Raw genomic sequence first — 19,017 nt, forward strand, 5'->3', positions numbered from 1 at the left:
AATCTGATAGGGATACCAAGTACCATTGAGGATGAGGAGCAGCTGAAAGTCAAGCATTGCTGGTGGCATGCCACTGTGGAAACAAGTTGGCACTTACAGAGTTGTGTGTGCACTCACCTTATGCCCTGGAGTCCCTCTCCTGCATATTCAGCCTAGAGAAATGCAAGTTGTGTTCACACAAAAACCTGTACGTGAATGATTGTACTGGCTCTCTTTATAATTGCTCAAAATCCTGGAAAAACTCAAGTGTCCTTCATCAGGATAATCCATAAGGGATAAACGGGTGCATCCACGCAGCAGAATGCCACTGAGCAGTGAAGAGGAGCCAGTTATTGAAACAGTTAGTTCGGAGGAAGCCCAGAAACTTTACACTGAGTGAAAGAGACTCCTCTTGAAAGGTTATATACTGTTTGGTTCCATTGATACGATACTTTCAAGAAGACACAAGACCATGGGGATGGAGACCTGATGAGTGGCTTGCAGAGGCTGAGGGTGGGGGAGGGCGTGGCCACCAGAGGAAAGCATAAGGAGTGTTTTGGGGTGGCAGAGCTGTGTGTATGCTGGCTGTGGTTGTGAGGACAAAATCCACACAAGCGCCGAAGTTCGTAGGCTGTACACCAGAAAAGCTGAGTTTGACTATATAACTGAAAAAATAAAAGTAGATTGGATGTACATATTTCTCATGTGTGTGTATAGAAAAATACTTAAACTGCAGAGTGCTAACAGTGGTTCCTGCTGGATGCTGGGTTAATATGTGATTTTTATTTTTGTTTGAACTTTTGTACATTTTCTCCATTTTCTATACAAAACACTATTACTTCTATAATAAAACCTGCTTGAGATTATCGAAGAAAAGTAAAACCCCTCTGTTGCTTCTCATCAACTACTGGATGAATTGCAAGCTCCCCGGGTGGCTCGCAAGGTCCACCCACCCGCCTGGTGCTCCCTCTACTCTTTTCTGTGTTTGAAGCAAGTTGTGGTTCAGACAGAAAGCCTGGCCTTTCAGGGTGTTGGGTCCCCACTTCCTCAGTCATAGATGTGACATCCTTCCCTTGACTTGGGACCTTCTGAGGGATGCAAGGTGGACCAGGGGACCACGTGAATGGCCAAGGCATGCCTGTGTGGCTTTCAGTTTCTTAAGGAGTGACTTCAGTCCACTTAAAGGGTTGTGAAAACTCGAGAATACTACAGACCAAATATATCTTTTTTTTTTTTTTTTTTTTGAGATGAAGTTTCGCTGTTGTTACCCAGACTAGAGTGCAATGGCACGATCTCAGCTCACTGCAACCTCCGCCTCCTGGGTTCAAGCAATTCTCCTGCCTCAGCCTCCCGAGTAGCTGGGATTACAGGCACGCACCACCACGCCCAGCTAATTTTTGCATTTTTAGTACAGACGGGGTTTCACCTTGTTGACCAGGATGGTCTCGATCTCTTGACCTCGTGATCTACCCGCCTCGGCCTCCCAAAGTGCTGGGATTACAGGCGTGAGCCACCGCGCCCGGCCACCAAATATATCTTATGTAACAGTTGGGACCCTGCAACACTTCAGGGCTCTTTCAAAATCTGGTAGTTACTAACTCTTCAGTGACTTAAGATGGGACCAAAGTGAAGATTTGTCCTTGCTTTTAGCTCTGCTTCAGTTCTTAATTCTAATGGGAAATTATGTGACTTAAACCCAGGCTGTGAGATGCATCAATGGCCATTACATGTGGGCATCAAATAAAGCTGCGAGACATTTTCTTGCATGGTACACTGGCCTAGGCAGGAATGTTCTTGAGGCTAAAACTGTAGAACTCTGACTGTAGTGTTGGGAATGTGGTGGTGAGAGGCCTGTGCAGCCCCGGGGCCTGAGATGTGTCTCCTGTGTGTCTCACTCCTATGCAGTTTGAGTTCATGATCGAGTCCATCCTGTATGCCCGGGATGCCTGGCTGAAGGAGGATGGGGTCATTTGGCCCACCATGGCCGAGTTGCACCTTGTGCCCTGCAGTGCTGATAAGGACTATCGTAGCAAAGTGCTCTTCTGGGACAACGCATACGAGTTCAACCTCAGCGCTCTGAAGTAAGTGTCCACAGCTGGGACGGTACTGTCCCGTGGGGCCTCCTGGTCCACAGCCTGTAGGTGAGCCAAGGCCCTGGGAGATCCCACACAATGGATGGATAAATGAGGGTACCTGTGCACCCAGATAGGACAGTCTGTTGTAGCGCTGGAGTAATTAAAACAGTATGGTGCTGTAACAAGAAAAGACAGATGAGCAGAGAACGAAAATGTTCATCCATGGAAAAGATGGCATTCCCATTAGGAGGGAGTGAGGGCCGAGTCAGGAGATTACTCAGGAGCAGTTGATTAGCCGTTTTCTCTCACACCATGCATGAAAACTTAATTCTGCCTGGAATCAACGTTAACAACAGACATCCATGGGAGCCTGTGTGCGCCATCCTAGGTGGAGAAATGAGCAGCAACAATGGCTGAAATGAACCCTGGGCTAGAGAGAGTCTGGCAATCTATATGGCAGAAATTAGCAAACACACCAATGATTAGAGAAATCACGTGCTGACAGATCTGGGAATCGATTAGAGAGAGCTGACTAGCCAAATAGAATTACAGCCCAATTGCCAGGCGCAGTGGCTCACGCCTGTAATCCCAGCACTTTGGGAGGCCAAGGCGGGTGGATCACCTGAGGTTGGGAGTTTGAGACCAGCTTGACCAACATGGAGAAACCCCGTCTCTACTAAAAATACAAAATTAGCCAGGCACGGCGGCTCATGCCTGTAATCCCAGATATATGGGAGGCTGAGGCAGGAGAATCGCTTGAATCCGGGAGGCAGAGGTTGCGGTGAGCCAAGATTGTGCCATTGCACTCCAGCCTGGGCAACATGAGCAAAACTCCGTCTCAAAAGGAAAAAAAAAAAAAAAAAAAGAATTAACAGCTCAATCACATGAACAAGCAAATCACAGAAAGTAAATAAAATTACCAATAAATATGTGAAAAATTATAATGTTATTAGTAGTTAAAATGCAGATTAAAATAGATGTTCCTTTCCCCACCAGAAAAGCAAAGAGTAAATTAAAATAGTAGCCCAGGCTTGCCTGGTGGTGACAGGGAGGTGTGACTGCCCGGGCCTTAGAGGTTGGCATCTGGCTGCCCACCCCACCCACTGCCAGAGCCTCCTGCCTGAGTGATCCTCCCAGCACTGGAAGCCAGTGGCTGTCCAGAGAAATATGATTGAATTGCTGTATATCGGTCTGATGAAGTACTACTGTGTAGCTGTTAAAAAAGAAACTGGGTTTTTAGGGATATGTAATGATACTTGGAAAGGGTTTAAGAGACAGTAAAGCTTGGCAGAATAAGTCATTTATACAGAATGGACGTTAGTTTGCATAAATAAGTTTATATAAATATGACGGGGATAATGCTGAGACAAGCATATGGAGAATTTAAACTTTCTATTTGCCCATATTTTCCCATTTTTAAATAAATTCACAATTTTTATCAAAAATATTCAGAAATATGTAAATATAGTGGAATCTTTTTTAAAAACATTCACTTTTATATGCTATTTCAGAAGTTACTGCTTTGTTACTTTTAAAATATTTCTGTGGTAAGTAATAGGTGACTTACTGGCGAGCCCAGTGCAGCCCGTGATGGGGGGTTAGCAAACGGTGACACGCAGGGCTCTGGGCGGCATCTGGTGTCTATTTCCGTGTTGAATTTGTGTAGCAACAGAGCAAGTATTTCTCCTAAAACTCAGACTCACTTAGGCCACCTCAGCCCTCGAGTTCCTTATGTTTATTATAGAGTAACCTGCAGCAGGAATACCGCTTTCATGAACTGTTAATAGAAGATCCACAAAAGGTATTTCGAAATCAAATAGATTCTAAAACTCGGCAAGATGCACTGCAGCCCCTCATGTCCTCCGGGTTATGGGGGTGAGTGTTGGTTTCCAAGTGCTCAGATCCCATGAATGAGACCTCACCGGGAAGGGCCCAGTGACTCACAGGTCAGGCTCAGGAGGGCTCCGGATGTCCGGGTGGGGTCTGGGTCCTCTGGCGGCCTGAGGGCTGCTCTCGGGGCTCGGGGCCCCAGACCGTGGCTTGTACGATGTTCGCAATGACTGACAGTTGCTCTGACCTTTCCCCTAGATCTTTGGCAGTCAAGGAGTTTTTTTCCAAGCCCAAGTATAACCACATTCTGAGACCAGAAGACTGCCTCTCCGAGCCGTGCACTCTATTGCAGCTGGACATGAGAACCGTGCAAGTTCCTGATCTAGAGGTGAGAAAAAGATGAGTTGGCTCTTACATTTAATAATCAGCGAGCGGGAAACACTCAGACCAGAGCCCGGCTTACTACCCTAAAGCTTCAGTGAGTGCCAGCGGTAGGAGTGTGTAACTATTTTGTTATACAAATAAGTGAATTTATAAAGCGTTTGGTCCTGATTTTTCCGCTTTTTTATGTTCTGTTCGGATTCTTCCATATTGTACATCATCTTCTTTATAGCTCTCTCTAGCGTCTTCATTTTAGATTTGTGTTTAACATTCTCAGCATCTTCAAAATCAAATAAATTATATTCCGTTTCGTTATGGTATTTGCATTAAGTTTTTTTTCAAGTGTTTTTAGCCACTCTTGTTAACAGAGTTGTTACGGTTCCTTCCACGAATCCCCGTCTGCGGCCGCGCAGTGGCGCGTGGGCTCCGGGCCGGTCCCCGCGGCCCTGCCCTGCCTGGCGCCCCGCTTGGCGCCGCGTCTGGAGACTGGGCAGCCGCGGTGCGTGGGCGCAGCGTTGGTTTTCAGGTCGTTCTGCTGGGGAAAGGCCCAGCCTGAGCTCTCCAACTCCTTAACTTGAGGAGCTGAGCGCAGAAGAGATTCCACAGGAATTTGGGGCAGAAAATTGGGTGCAAGAAGCTCAGATTGCTTTACACGTTTCTGACTGAAGCCTCTCAACTCAAGATGCGGGTTTTGGGGCTGGTTTCCCCAGGGCGGGGGGCTTTTCTGCGGCTCCTGACGCGTCAGCGTCTGCGCGGGGCGCACGGAGGGGGACGCCCCCGGGGCCACGCGGTGCCCATGCGTGCCTTGTCGTCTGCTTGACCCAGACCCTGAGGGGCGAGCTGCGCTTCGACATCAGGAAGGCGGGGACCCTGCACGGCTTCACGGCCTGGTTTAGCGTCCACTTCCAGAGCCTGCAGGAGGGGCAGCCGCCGCAGGTGCTCAGCACCGGGCCCTTCCACCCGTGAGTGTGGGGCGGGGTACGAGGACGGGGCACTGCGGTCGTGGGGGTATATGTGGCGGGATGGGACGGCGTGCGTGGGTGGTGCAGACGCTGCAGCCTGTGGGTCCCCTTCGGTCTCGCCCCACTCTGGGCCGGGCCTGGGCCATCACCCCGGGAACAGCCCCAGCGGGAGGAGCTCCCTGTCTTCCCGCCCCCGAGGAACACCCACAGGTCTTCATGGTCTGATCCCAAGCGCCTCCGCAGGAGGTCGGGGTTCACCTGACGCTTTTGGAGCGCCTCAGGTCATTTCCTGAGACATATTTCTTGGCCAGGACCCTGGGCATGCGTGGGGGTGGAGCTGCCTTCGTGGGGGTGGCGGGGCGCAGGCTTCCCTTTGGGACTGGGGTGGAGTTGGCTGCCCAGCTGTCACACCTGCCCCGCGAGGGGACCACGGCTCCAGGGAGGCCGCAGACATGCGGGGTTGATGCCACTGGCCTGGAATGTGGGCTTGAATCACAAGGGTCCTGTGGTACCCCCTTCAGTGCCCTCACCTGGCAGAGGTGGGCAGCTCGGAGGCCGGTTATACCCACCCCCAAGTCTGGGGGAACCGAGAGGACAGTGAGCTCGGGCACATGCTGAGCTGAGGGGTGTGGCCAGAGTCAGGGAGAAACTGGAGACCTGAGGAGCCCCCCTTCACCGCTGGGCCCGTGGACAGTGGGAGTTTGAGGGCAACAGAATCTGAAGAACTTAGAGACGTTTCCATTGCAACTCTGCAGAATCCTAGCGTCTTACTGTTTCCCCCCAAGTGTGACAGTTGTCCTCACATTGTAACTGGCACAGAAGCGACTCCCTGGACCTGATTCCGTGTGTGTCCCCCACACTTTTACGGAGGAGCTACATCAGCAGCCTCTGCGCTTAGGCGGGGCACAGAGCAAGCGGGTAGACAGACGTCCGCCTGGCAGGGCCCGGGAGTCAGACACCACTGGGGGACCCTGTGTGCAGCTGTGTGTCTCCTGGGTGACCCAGGGTGAGCGGTCCACACCTCCTGGAATCTGAGTGGTCTCAGGACCAGCCTTCTGTTTGGCATAGGCAGGATCTGTCTCACCAGCCTACCTTTGACCCCAGCATATCCCATGGCCTGTTTAGATCACAGAGCTGGGGGTGTTTCTGTCCCGAGTTGGCCTGAAAAGCCAAGCATCGTGTCCCATGCTCTCAGGGTGGACTGCCGGCCGGCGGCTGCTGCTGGGGGTGAGCCAGTGCCCTGAGGGCCATGTGGAGACTGTGCTGCCTCAGCCTCCAGGTCACACGCAGCCCTGTCTTGTAGCACCACACACTGGAAGCAGACGCTGTTTATGATGGACGACCCAGTTCCTGTCCACACAGGAGACGTGGTCACGGGTACAGTTGTATTGCAGAGAAACCCGGTGTGGAGAAGGCACATGTCGGTGGCTCTGAGCTGGGCTATCACTTCCAGGGAAGACCCCACATCTCAAAAAGTAAGATATTTAGTTGTAAGATTCTGTCTTGTGGGTGCCGGTCCTCAGGGAGACAGGCGTGGGTGGTGCTGGTGACGGTAGATGCTTGCTCACACTGGGGCCCACGCCTTTTGTGTACGAGCGATTTAATCCTCACACAGAAAGCACGTGCTGTTATTGGGTTCATTTCCCATCTGACAGCACAGGAAGTGGAGGGCTATGGAAGGGAAGTCATTTCCTCAGGTGACAGTAAGTGAGGGAGAGGAGAGACCCACATCAGCCTGAGGCCCTTTGTGCCATGTCCAAAGGGGCCCCCAGGTGGACAGAGGCCTGAGCTGTGCCTTGATGCTCCCTTGACAGAGGTCCCTGTGGCTTCCCAGGCAGCAGTTAATCTAGACGTGTTGTCCGTGCTGCATGTTCTGACTGGCAGCCTGCTGGTCCGTGTACAAATTCTTGTGTGGCTCACCCAGCTCACTCGGGCTTCCTGTCTCAGAGGCTGCTAAAAACGGAATGTTTTTCTTTGGACTCAGAATTAATGTGGCAAAGAAAATAAAAACAAATGCTTTTCCTTTATGCTTTATACTTGTTTTGTGCTTTGCTTTGTGATAATTTTTTGCTAAAAGTTTAGCTGCCATTTAAAAAAATTCTGCACCTGAACAGTGTTCTTTTTTGTCCAATATTAAGCCATTAGGAAATGTAGTATGTTAATCAAATGATTTATTATGTGATTGACCTGTGGTCATTTATCCTTTTCAGGTTGGAGAAAAAGTCTTCCCAATCTGGAGATGACAGTTGATGCTTTATTTGGAAAGCAGTGTGCATGTTTAAGAGGCAACGGACACAAGCCAACCGAGATGCACCTGGCTGCTGCACACTCCGCATTGACCCTCCCCAGCTGGCAGGTGACGTCAGGGTCCTTCACAGACAAACACACTTGGGCTCAGCAGGAGCTGCCGTGGCCACGTCCGCTGCCCAGTGTCTGTCCTCTAGAAGTAGGCTGTGTTTCCAGGTGTTCGCCCGTGGTGCCCACAGTGCCGACCTGTGGCTAGGTTGTAGCTCCACATTCCCAAGCTAGGTCTAGGTCCACACTCCTAGGACGCACGCATATCAGCCCATGTACCCCGTGACAGTGACTGTCCAGGCCTCCTGTGTTAGTGGTGCCCTTACTGCCATCGCTCATCCACTCAGGTGGGATGTAGGATTGCACAGGCCTGTGCCAGTGGCGTGTAGGGACACTGCCCGGGCTCAGCGCAGGAGCTGAGGTGGCGATGCATGCGATGGGACTCTGCATGGATAGTACAGTTGTGTAGATGTCTTCCAAATAAATTTCGTGTCGGTGCATCACACATGCTCAATAAATATTTTTAAATGAATGAAGTCATTGTGTACCCTGTTTTTAATGCATATGTGTTACCTTTTATAACCACAGGATCATACCACATGGATTGCTCTGTATGCTTTTCTCAGTATTTTGAAAAAACTTCCAAATCAGGAGATACATGTCTAAATTTTTTGGTTTTTTGTATTGTTTTGATTTTTATTGAATTTTACTGAAATATAGGCTGGTGCAGTGGCTTATGTCTGTAATCCCAGCACTTTGGGAGGCTGAGGTGGGATGATTGCTTGAGCTCAGGAGTTCAAGGCCACCCTGGGTAACATAGTGAGATCCTATCGCTACAAAAAATACAAAAATTAGCTGGGCATGGTGGCATGTACCTGTAGTCCCAGCTACTCGGGAGGCTGAGGTGGGAGGATCACTTGAGCCCAGGAGGCTGAGGCTGCAGTGAGCTAGGATTGCACTGCTGCACTCCAGCCTGGGCCACTGAGCAAGACCCTGTCTCAGAAACAACAAAAACAAGATATAAAGCATTATACTGAAACCAGTGCTAGGTGTGGATACATAGATGGCGGCATTTTACAAAGCAGACGCACACATAACCAGCGTCAGGCCAGGACATGCTACACACTCCCCGACTTCCCTTTCGCTCAGCGCCTGCCCTCTCGAGGGTGCTATCCTGACTTGGTGTCAGTTACTCTTGCCTGGCTTTGAACATTATATGAATGGAATTATACATGTGTTGTTCTCTGTCTGCCTTAATTAAGCATGTTTGTGAGACTCCTCTGTGAGTTGCAGACAGTGTGGTTGTGACTTACTTTTTCACCGTGGTAAAGTATTCAGCTGCATGAATAGACCATAGTTTATGAATCTTATTTCACACGGTGTCCTTTTGGCTGTTAACAGGGTTTAGCTATTACGATTACTGAGACTGTGGACATTTCTGCATATGTCTTCTGGTGCAGGTGTGTACACATTTCTGTTGGGTGTACACGGTACTCCAGGTTTTCAAGTCAAGGAATCTAATATCCCTGCCAGCTGTGCATGAGAGTTGGCATCGTCGTCAACAACAGTGTTGTGTTTTGCATTTCACCTGCTCTGGCAGACGTGTGGATTTCGTATACATTTCATTTCATTGATGACTAATCCAGTCTCATAGATTTGCTGCGCATTTGGATATCCTGTTTTTGAGGTGCTTGAGTCTTTGGCCTATTTTGCTGTTAAGGCTGTTTGTCTATTTCTAATTGAGATTCTGGTGTTCCTGAATAATCTGGCTGAGTCCTATATCACATATATTTTTGTGAATATCTTTTCACTTTCTGTGGCTTATTTTTTTTCGAGATGGAATCTTGCTCTGTCATCCAGGCTGGAGTGCAATGGCATGATCTCAGCTCACTGCAACCTCTGCCTCCTGGGTTCAAGTGATTCCCCTTGCCTCAGCCTCCTGAGTAGCTGGGATTACAGGTGCCTGCCACCATGCCCACCTAAGTTTTGTATTTTTAGTACAGATGGGGTTTTACCATGTTGATCATGCTGGTCTCGAACTCCTGACCTCAGGTGATCCACCCACCTCAGCCTCCCAAAGTGCTGGGATTACAGACATGAGCCACTGCGCCCAGCCTCTGTGGCTTTTCATGCTCTTAAGAAGAGTATTTTGATGAGCAGAAGTTCTTAAGTGTTATGTTGTCCAATTTGAAAGTATACTGTCTTTGTGGCTGATATTGTTTTCTCTTTTGCACTTAGATCAAATACTCCACCTGGAATTGATTTTTGTCATTATTGTGAGGGGAGGGGTCAAGCTTTATTTTTTTTCCTAGAGATAGAAGCTTAAATCATTGATTTCAACCTTTCTTTCTAATACATAGATCGGAACTCTTAATTTTTTTCTAAAATTGCTTTGGATGCAACAGTGAATTTTGATATATTTTCAGTATCACTCAGTTTGAAATGTTATCATGTTTCTGTTAAAATTTCCTCTTTTGTATTATGGGCTATTTAGAACTGCGTGTGGCTTAATTTTGAAAGGCAGGATTTTCTAGTTACTTTTTCTTACCGATCTCTGGCTTAATTTCACGGTGGCCAGAAAGCAAATTGAGGAATTCTAATCCCTTGAAATTTGTTGAAGCTTGTTTTATGACTCGGTGCATGTGAGCTATATTCTTGTGCACTTGAGGAGAATGTGTATTCTGTTGTTGAGGGCAGGGCTCCACATACGTAATTTAGATCCAGTTTGTTAGTTGTGTTGTTCAGCTAGTTGGATGTTTACTGATGTTCTTGTCTGCTTATAGAGTCTCTGTCTTGGTTCAGGGTGCCATAACAAAACACCACAGACTGGGCAGCTTCAACAGGAGGAATTTATTTCTCACGACTCTGGAGTCTGGGATGACCGAGACCAAGGTGCTGGCCTCAGTTCCTGCTGAAGCTGCTCTTCCTGGCCTGCAGATGGCACCTTCTCCCTGTGCCCTTACGTGGCAGGGAGAGAGAAAGGGCATGCTCTTGTGTCTCCTCTCATAAGGATGCTCATCCTACTGAATCAGGGCTTCACCCTATGACCTAATTTGACCTTAATTGCTTCTGTACAGACCACATGTCCAAAAACAGTCACATTGGGGATTAGAGCTTCAGCGCAGGAATTTTGGGAGACACAATTCAGTCCTTAGCATTCTTCTCCTGGCCCCTCAAAATACATATAGAAAATACATTCCACCCCAGCAGTCCCCAAAGTCTTAACTCATCTTTAGATGCTCTGTACTACAAAATCTTATTTAAATATCATCTAAATCAGCCGTGGGTGAGACCAAGCTATGATTCATCCTGAGGCAAAATTCCCTCTCTAGCTGTGAGCCTGTGAAACCATACATGTGATGTGCATCCAGAATAGAAACATGGGTCAGGCCTAGGGTAGACACCCTCGTTTCGAAAGGGAGAAGTGGAAGGAAGGGGTCATAGGTCTCGAGCCAGTCCGAAACTTAGCAAGGCAAATTCTGTCAGATCCCAGGACTTGAGAATGATCCTGTTTGGTTGGTGCTGTGGCCCCAGCTCCTGGGGTGGCAGTGTCACTGCCATGACTTGGAGAGGCTGCCCTGCCCTGCGGGCCCTCTGCAAGAGCAGCCCACTCTAGAGGCCTGTGAAGACTGGGGGGCAGCCCATCTTTGAAACTGAGGAAAAATGGCCTTCTCCCTTGGGCCTGGGGTGGAAGTGGTGGCTCCGATGTTCTCTGAATCAGTTTGGGGGTCATTCTTTCCCTTCTTTGGAGAGTAGTGCATGTTTGCAGCCCAACAGCCATTTTGGCCAGGCTGGTTTAGAACTCCTGACCTCATGTGATCCACCCTCCTCGGTCTCCCGAAGTGCTGGGTTTATTGACGTGAGCCACTGTGCCTGGCCTGTGTCAGGATTTTCTATCATGGACATGGAGGCTAATGGTATTTATGGTTATTAGAAAAGGCAGCCCAGCCAAATGCAGTGGCTCAGGCTTGTAATCCCAGTGCTTCAGGCCAAGGCAGGAGGATCACTTGAGCCTAAGAATTTGAGACCAGCCTGGGCAACATGACAAGACTTGCCCACAAAGCAGAGGCTCGCAGAAGTGGAAGTGCCAGCCTTCTGTCACTTCCATCACGTCCGCAGCGTCCTGTAGGTCGCTGAGATTCAGGGGAGGGAGGAATGGCGAGGAGCTGCTGGGAAGGAGACAGTGCTGCAGCCGGACCCAGGCAGGGCGTGACTACTGGAGGCTGCTTCCCCCACAAGGCTCCGAGGGCCAGGCAGGGGCAGCCACAGGCGTGCATTCCTGGACTTCCCTATTACTTTTCAGGCTGTGAATTGTCCAACACCTCTTGAAAAGTGGAGAAATCATTCTGAAGCCTTGAGACAATTGTCACTCTCATCGTTCACTGACGACTTGGGCTGAATAAGCAATTAGCCAGTTTTTGAACCAAAACACTTGAATTCTTTTCTGCTGGCTAAGAAGCAGCAGCCAATAAGGAATGTTGTTCAAAAACTACGCTCTGAGGTCAGTTTTTGTCTGATGCCCCCTTTGGGTTTTGCTATAACCCACTTCCTGACGCCGTTTCATGGGTGAAACACCTAGGCCCAGACCCATTTGGTTAGGAACCCAAATTGACTTCCTTCCTCAGACATCACCTCCAAGAGAAACCCTGCCTGACTGCCCAGGGGCTGTACCTGTAAACACCCCTTTATATCCCTCTGCCCTGAGCCCTACTGTGCATTGGGTTGTTCTTGAGAAAAGTGCAAGATGTTTAAAAAATGTTTTCTGCTGAGTTTCATAAACATACCTTCAGAAACACAACACTGTTTAACAACGATTTAATATGAATCACGTGTAATCTTCTGCCAGCAGTCTTAATATATGATTATACTCTATTATCCACTTGGTAAAATGCGTGGACTCTAAAAGAAATTCTTAAATACAGAACTAATGCCATATTCAGTCATTCATTGCTGAAGAGTTATATTTGTTCCCCACCAACCTATGTCAGATGGAAACTTTATTCAAATTTATGAAATGTCTATGTGCCATCTAGAGTACTTTCTGGGAAAAAAAAAAGTCAGTCATTCAACAAACGAGTATGTTCCAATCAGTGTCAGGTGCTGAAATATACAATTGGACAAACAAATATCTTAACCCTCATGAAATCCGTCTTAGTAGAGAACTGAGGATATGAAGAGAACAGTTGGGTTTATTCGCGTAAGAAAATAGTCAGTATATGACTTTAATTCTTGGATAAAAAGAAAGTAAAAGGAGTAATTGAATAATTGCTGAAAGAATTTCAATGAATAGAATTATACTAATATATTCAAATTGTTGTATAAGATTTTTTATAAGGAAAATCAGTATATTTTAATAGATATATCAATATCCATTTATATATAAATACGCAAATTTTAATAATATAATTACTTATTTTGTACTTTTATTGATGAAAATTTCCAAACATACACAAAAGTAGAAATTGCAGTGAACCCAATATACATCACCCAAGTTCAACAATCAAAAATATTCTGCCGTATTTGTTTTACAGATTCTAATCTTTCTTTTTGCTGGAGTAATTTTAAAGTAGATTTCAAACGTTTTGCAGTTTCACCAATAAAAATAGTTGCATCTCAAATTTTAAGAAAGACATTTTCTTATGTAACCACAATGCCATTTTCACACCTATGAAAAATCATAATTTTTAAATGTTAGTTGTACCTGGTTCATATTCAAACTCATACTGTCTAAAAAAGAAAATCTTTTCACAGTTCAATGTTTTATTCCCATCAGAGTTGAAACAAGGTTCACACATTGTATTTTGTTCCTGTGTCTCTTACACCTCTTACTACCACAGACACCTCTCCCAGCCCCGCTTCCACCCTTTGTGTGGTGTGCATTTGTCCTGCTATTGGCATGCGGAGGAGGCTGAGTCAGTCATCCCACAGAATGCCTACATTCGGATGTGACTACATTTCCTTGCTGTTTAGCTAGCCCTTCTAACCCCTGTGCTTCCTGCAGAGTAGAATTTACCTCTAAAGACTTGAGTAGATGCAAGTTCTGTTTTTAAAGAATCTTTAAATCACTAAGTATGATTTATTCAAATTAAATGAAAGGTATTTGTGAATGATGGTTAATGTTATGTGTTAACTTGACTAAAACACACTTCCCAGATAAACAGTCAAACATGATTCAAGATGTTTCCGTAAAGGTATTTTTAAAGATATGATTAACATTTAAATCAAAAGACCTTGAGTAAAGCAGATGATCTTCCATAATGTGGCTGGGCCTCATCCAGTCAGTTAAAGGCCCCAAGAGAAAAAAGACTGACCTCCCGCAAAGAGCAGGGAATTCTGCCAGCAGACTCAAACTTCAGCACTGGCTCTTCCCTAGGCTCCAGCCTGCTGACTTATCTTGCAGATTCTGGACTTCCCAGTCTCCACTACTGCATGAGCCAATTCCTCAAAATAAATATCTCTCTATAGATACAGAGATATAGATATAGATGCACACACGCACACACACACACAATTTCTCTGGAAAACCCTAACAAATACAGCACTTTTCAGAGGAATTTTAGTGAGGAATATTTAAATAAATGTATCCCTCCAAAATATGACAAGTGTAACATATAACATTAAATTACTAAAAATAGTGTTTAAAATGTTGAACTTACGTTTTGCACCCCCGCCAACTTTTGTGTCTTTTGTATTCAGACTTAACTTGAAGTTCGGGTGAATTTTTGTACTGGGATGGAAATAGAGGACTACGGCGGGATTTTCATCTGCATTTATTTTAATAGAAATCATTTTACATTAATCTTGTTCTAGTGCATAAAAAACAAATTTATGCATTCCTGTCAGGGCTCTTCTCATTCTCTATATTTTCATGTGTTACCCATTTCTTCATCTGTAAAACTGTCAGCAATAATCTCTGCTTTAAGATGCATCATACCCCAGCCTGGGTAATGTGGCAAAACCTCATCTCTACGAAAAATACAAAAATTAGCTGGGCATGATTGTGCATGCCTACAGTCCCAGCTCCTCAGGAGGCTGAGGTGGGAGGATCACCTGAGCCTGGCGAGGTCGAGGCTGCAAGTGAGCTGTGCTGGCACCACTGCACTCCATTCTGATGCCCCATACAGAGTCTGACCCAAAGTAGCAATAAGTGGTAGTGATCATCAATATCATTATCAGCATCATTCTCACAGTCATCACCCCCACCATTCTCATCATCCTCGTATCATCATCACCACCACCTTCATCACCATCATCATCACCATCACGACCCCCATCAGCTTCATCACCATCACCACCATCACCCCCATCATCATCACCATCACCACCTTCATCACCTTCATCACCATCATCACCATCACCCCCATCATCATCATCACCACCTTCATCACCTTCATCACCATCACCACCATCACCCCATCATCTTCATCACCTTCATCACCATCATCACCATCACCACCACCCCCATCATCATCTTCATCACCATCATCACCTTCACCATCATCATCTTCATCACCATCACCTTCATCACCATCATCACCTTCATCACCATCATCACCTTCATCACCATCATCTTCATCACCTTCATCACCATCACCTTCATCACCTTCATCACCACCACCTTCATCACCTTCATCACCATCACCTTCATCACCACCACCTTCACCTTCATCACCACCACCTTCATCACCTTCATCACCACCTTCATCACCTTCATCACCATCACCACCATCACCTTCATCACCATCATCACCTTCATCACCTTCATCACCATCACCTTCATCACCATCACCTTCATCACCACCTTCATCACCTTCATCACCAACACCTTCATCACCATCATCACCATCACCTTCATCACCATCATCACCATCACCTTCAACACCATCATCACCTTCATCACCTTCATCACCATCATCACCATCACCTTCATCACCTTCATCACCATCATCACCTTCATCACGATCATCACCATCACCTTCATCACCACCTTCATCTCCTTCAACACCATCATCACCTTCATCACCATCACCTTCATCACCTTCAACACCATCATCACCACCACCTTCGTCACCTTCATCACCTTCACCATCACCATCACCATCACTATCAGCAGCAGCAGCTTCCCGTCATCTTCCTCTCACCATCACCACCATCACAACTCAATTGACTTTGCTCTGCATCTGTGTGCAGAGCTGCTCATGTGACAGAGGATGCACTCACTTTCAGAGTGAGTTAATAAAATTTCATTTATATTTTTTAAACTAGACTCATTGTGAGGCCACATTTACAATGCCCCCAGCTGATGTGGCCAGTCTACCCTGAAAGATGATTCCTGGCTCTCCCCAGGGCCTAGCTCCTCCGGCATTACTCACGGCCCCCTGGGCCATGTGCAGTAGAGCAGAACAGTTCAAGTGAGGTCTGTGCATTAGGGGGAAGGCAAGCACGGCAGAGGCGATGCAGACGCCAACATCTGCTCATCCCACCCCTTTTCCATACCATGGGGACCTGCTTTTAACATCCCCGAACTCACCGTCCATCACTCCAGTGCCTGTCACAACGCATGGTCAGTCTGGTGCCTGCCTGGCAGCTGGGTGACCTTGGGGAAGCCTCTTAACCTCTTCAAGCTCCATTTATTAATCTGTAAATGAGGACTAATGTGACTTTCAGGGCTCTGTGGGCATCCCTAAGTGTGAATTGGCCTGCCCCGAGCACAGGGATAAAGAGTTCAAGAGAGATTTGGGAAATGGATGGACGGATTGATGAGTGACGGGCTGGAGCGTGTCTCTTGTGCAGATTCCTCAGCACTTCGATATACGTCATCCTCACCACATCCCTGAAATGCAGGAAGATCAGAAACAGTCCCCCCGCAAAGAAAAAACCTTCCCAAGATCCCAGTGAGGGGGACCGTCTTCACAGCAAAGTGCAGCATGTCCTGATCAACACCCATTGCACTACATGGGTCCCGGGTCATGCAAGGCCAGTGCTTCTTATATGAAAAATGTATGGACAATTTCTAAAGAAAAAAACCCTCATAACTCACGAATGCAAAACTAAGTTGTTTTTAATCATATAACAATCATATACTGATATCAACTCAATGTAAACTCAAAACAAGTAGACAAATTAGATGCCGCTAAGGCCACCATGCCTATGACATCAGCCAACAGTGAGCACCCATGGGAGAGCCCTGATGTGCTGCGTGGACTCTGGGCTGCCCATCTTTCCTCAGATGCTATCTATGGGCCTCCCCCGACAAATACCCACCTGCTCCTGGGGATGGGGCTCCCCCTGGCCTCCTTGTTCTTCACTCAGACTCTTAGGGGCGAGCTTGCTCCTTGCTTGTGGCAGGGTGATGGGCACAGGCCTTCCCCAGGCACTGGCCACTGATGGCTTCTACGAAAAACCCAAAGCCTCCCTGTAGGGTGCAAGTGCTGAGGTGGGCAGATGGCTGCTGGAGCTGCTGAGCGCCTCTGGCCTGTCCTGGAGTGTCCAGGACACCCCCCATTCACCTCCAGAGCCCGCCTCAACCCCTCTGCATCCTGTGTGCTGCCTGCAGGGGGGACTCCAGCAGCCTCCCTGGACTCAAGTTTTGGTTGGTTTTGTCCAATGAGAGCAAGAAGCCAGAGGCAATTGCCTCATCCTGTCCTCCCAGTGGCCCTGCAGGTTCTCATGATAAGCTCTCCATAGGCCCTGGTTGGCAGGGGCCAAAGTGTCCCTCTGGGGACCCAGCATGTGATACAATTATGGGAGGAGAGAGGGATCTTTGGTCACACATGGGGGTCAGTCACCTTCTGAAGCTGGCTGTGGGACCCCCCCCCACACTTGTTTGGCCACAGAGCATGATGGTGTCCCAGACACCCGTGGAACGTCCAGACGCACTCTGTGACAGGCCAACAGCTAGGAGGTGCAGGTTGGAATGGGGCACTGATGCACAGCCAGGGTGTGACCTGATCAACCTCTGACCTCCAGTTCATCTCCAGGCTGGGCCAGGATCCAGTTCACTAAGGCAACCTCCAAAAGCCTCCCAGTTAAAGGAAAACCACCCTGAACACATTTGTGAGGCCAAGAACTCACTCACTCTCTGACTTTTTACAAAGTTTCAGGAGGGCCAGACATGGTGGCTCACTCCTATACTCCCAGCACTTTGGGAAGCCAAGGCAGGAGCATCACTTGAGACCAGGAGTTTGAGACCAGCCTGGGTAACAATGAGACCTTGTCTCTACAACAAATAAAAATAATTATTTTTAAAAGTTGCAGGAGCCACTTTTGGTGTGGTGGCAGTTGTCTGTGGTTCCAGCTACTTGGGAGGCTGAGGCTGGGAGGTCAGGATGCAGTGAGCTATGATCGTGCCACTGCACTGCAGCCTGGGCCACAGGGTGAGACCTTGTCTCTGAAAACACGGGTTGTGCAGTGGAGCTGACAATCTTTGTACTAAGGGAGGCTATGGGCTGAGCATCCTTTGGTGACGGACCAAACCCCAAGGTCAACAGAGACACCTGGCTGCACTCAGCCTCGTGTGTCCTGTTCACACTGACACCTGTGCTGTGCCTATGTCCTCCATGCCAGCTGTGGAATTCTAGTGTAGAGGACTCAGTGCCCCAGGACTAAAGGACTCAGCCTTGGCTCACCGGGTCCCTCACTCAGGACTCCACACAGGCAAGTGATGTGCGAGCTGGTAAGTCACCCAGGCCAAGCCCACCACACTCAAGGAACCCAGGGAGACGGGACTGACCATGGTGAGGGCAACACCCGAGAGGCTGGACATGCCCGGCCTTCCAGTGCCCCCACCGAGGTCTGCCCGAGCTGGAGTGGAGCTGGGTTCTCCAATGTGGAGAACCTGTGGCTAAAAACCCTTTGGGTAATTTCTCACGGTTACTCTGCAGAGAGACTGTGGTGGCTGGGGGTTCCCGGCTGTCCGGGGTTTTATGCATGTTCATTTGGCTGCACACACATTAGCAAACTCCCTGCTGTGCGAAAAGGCTGCTGATGCAGTTGACAGCTGAATTCCAGAGAAAGAGGCCTCAAGTGCACCGTCTGGACCCCTCAGGGCACGGCAAGGCATGTGTCTGCGTGTGTGTGGAGAAGCGTTTTTCTAAAGAACCAGTCAAGTGTGTCCGGGATGAGGCCTTCCTGTCACAATATTGAGATTGCTTTGTGGCCTCTGGGGTCAGATGCTCCAGCTGTCATCTTGCAAACATGAAGGACTCTGGCACAGAAACCTCACCACAGGGCACAGCTAGAAAGCCACCTTAACCCAGCGCTGACCAGCACCCGCCAGCTGCCCGGAGCCGGCGGGTGGCCGCACCGCCAGTGTCATCCCCTGGGCTCCATTGCGACTAGAGCTTGTTTCTCCCGTGTTCCCGGGTTTGAGTCTGAGACACTCACTGCAGGTTTGATTTTTAAAGACGTCCACAAAAAAAGAATATCAAAAATGCACCATAGGCCAGGTGCAGTGGCTCACGCCTGTAATCCCAGCACTTTGGGAGGCCAAGGCA

General features: G+C 48.1%; 1 protein-coding gene across 14 annotated transcripts in view; it reads left to right on the top strand.

Annotated features, from left to right (window-relative positions):
- Nucleotides 1-8,058, top strand: part of PRMT2 (protein arginine methyltransferase 2) — a 30,886-nt gene extending 22,828 nt beyond the window's left edge. For 5 of the 14 annotated variants that reach the window (XM_078358687.1, XM_078358686.1, XM_035282924.3 and 2 more), the window contains 5 exons: nucleotides 1,885-2,060; nucleotides 4,143-4,272; nucleotides 5,091-5,227; nucleotides 6,531-6,702; nucleotides 7,438-8,058. In XM_078358687.1, the coding sequence (XP_078214813.1) occupies nucleotides 1,885-2,060; nucleotides 4,143-4,272; nucleotides 5,091-5,227; nucleotides 6,531-6,702; nucleotides 7,438-7,470 (648 nt within the window). In that variant the 3' untranslated portion in view covers nucleotides 7,471-8,058. The remainder of the gene's footprint in view (nucleotides 1-1,884; nucleotides 2,061-4,142; nucleotides 4,273-5,090; nucleotides 5,228-6,530; nucleotides 6,703-7,437) is intronic. The other 9 variants (XM_078358683.1, XM_078358682.1, XM_078358680.1 and 6 more) reach the window with 2 other exon arrangements.
- The last annotated feature ends 10,959 nt before the right edge of the window (nucleotides 8,059-19,017 follow it).

This window comes from Callithrix jacchus, chromosome 21 (genome assembly GCF_049354715.1).
Source record: "Callithrix jacchus isolate 240 chromosome 21, calJac240_pri, whole genome shotgun sequence".
Taxonomy (NCBI): domain Eukaryota; kingdom Metazoa; phylum Chordata; class Mammalia; order Primates; family Cebidae; genus Callithrix; species Callithrix jacchus.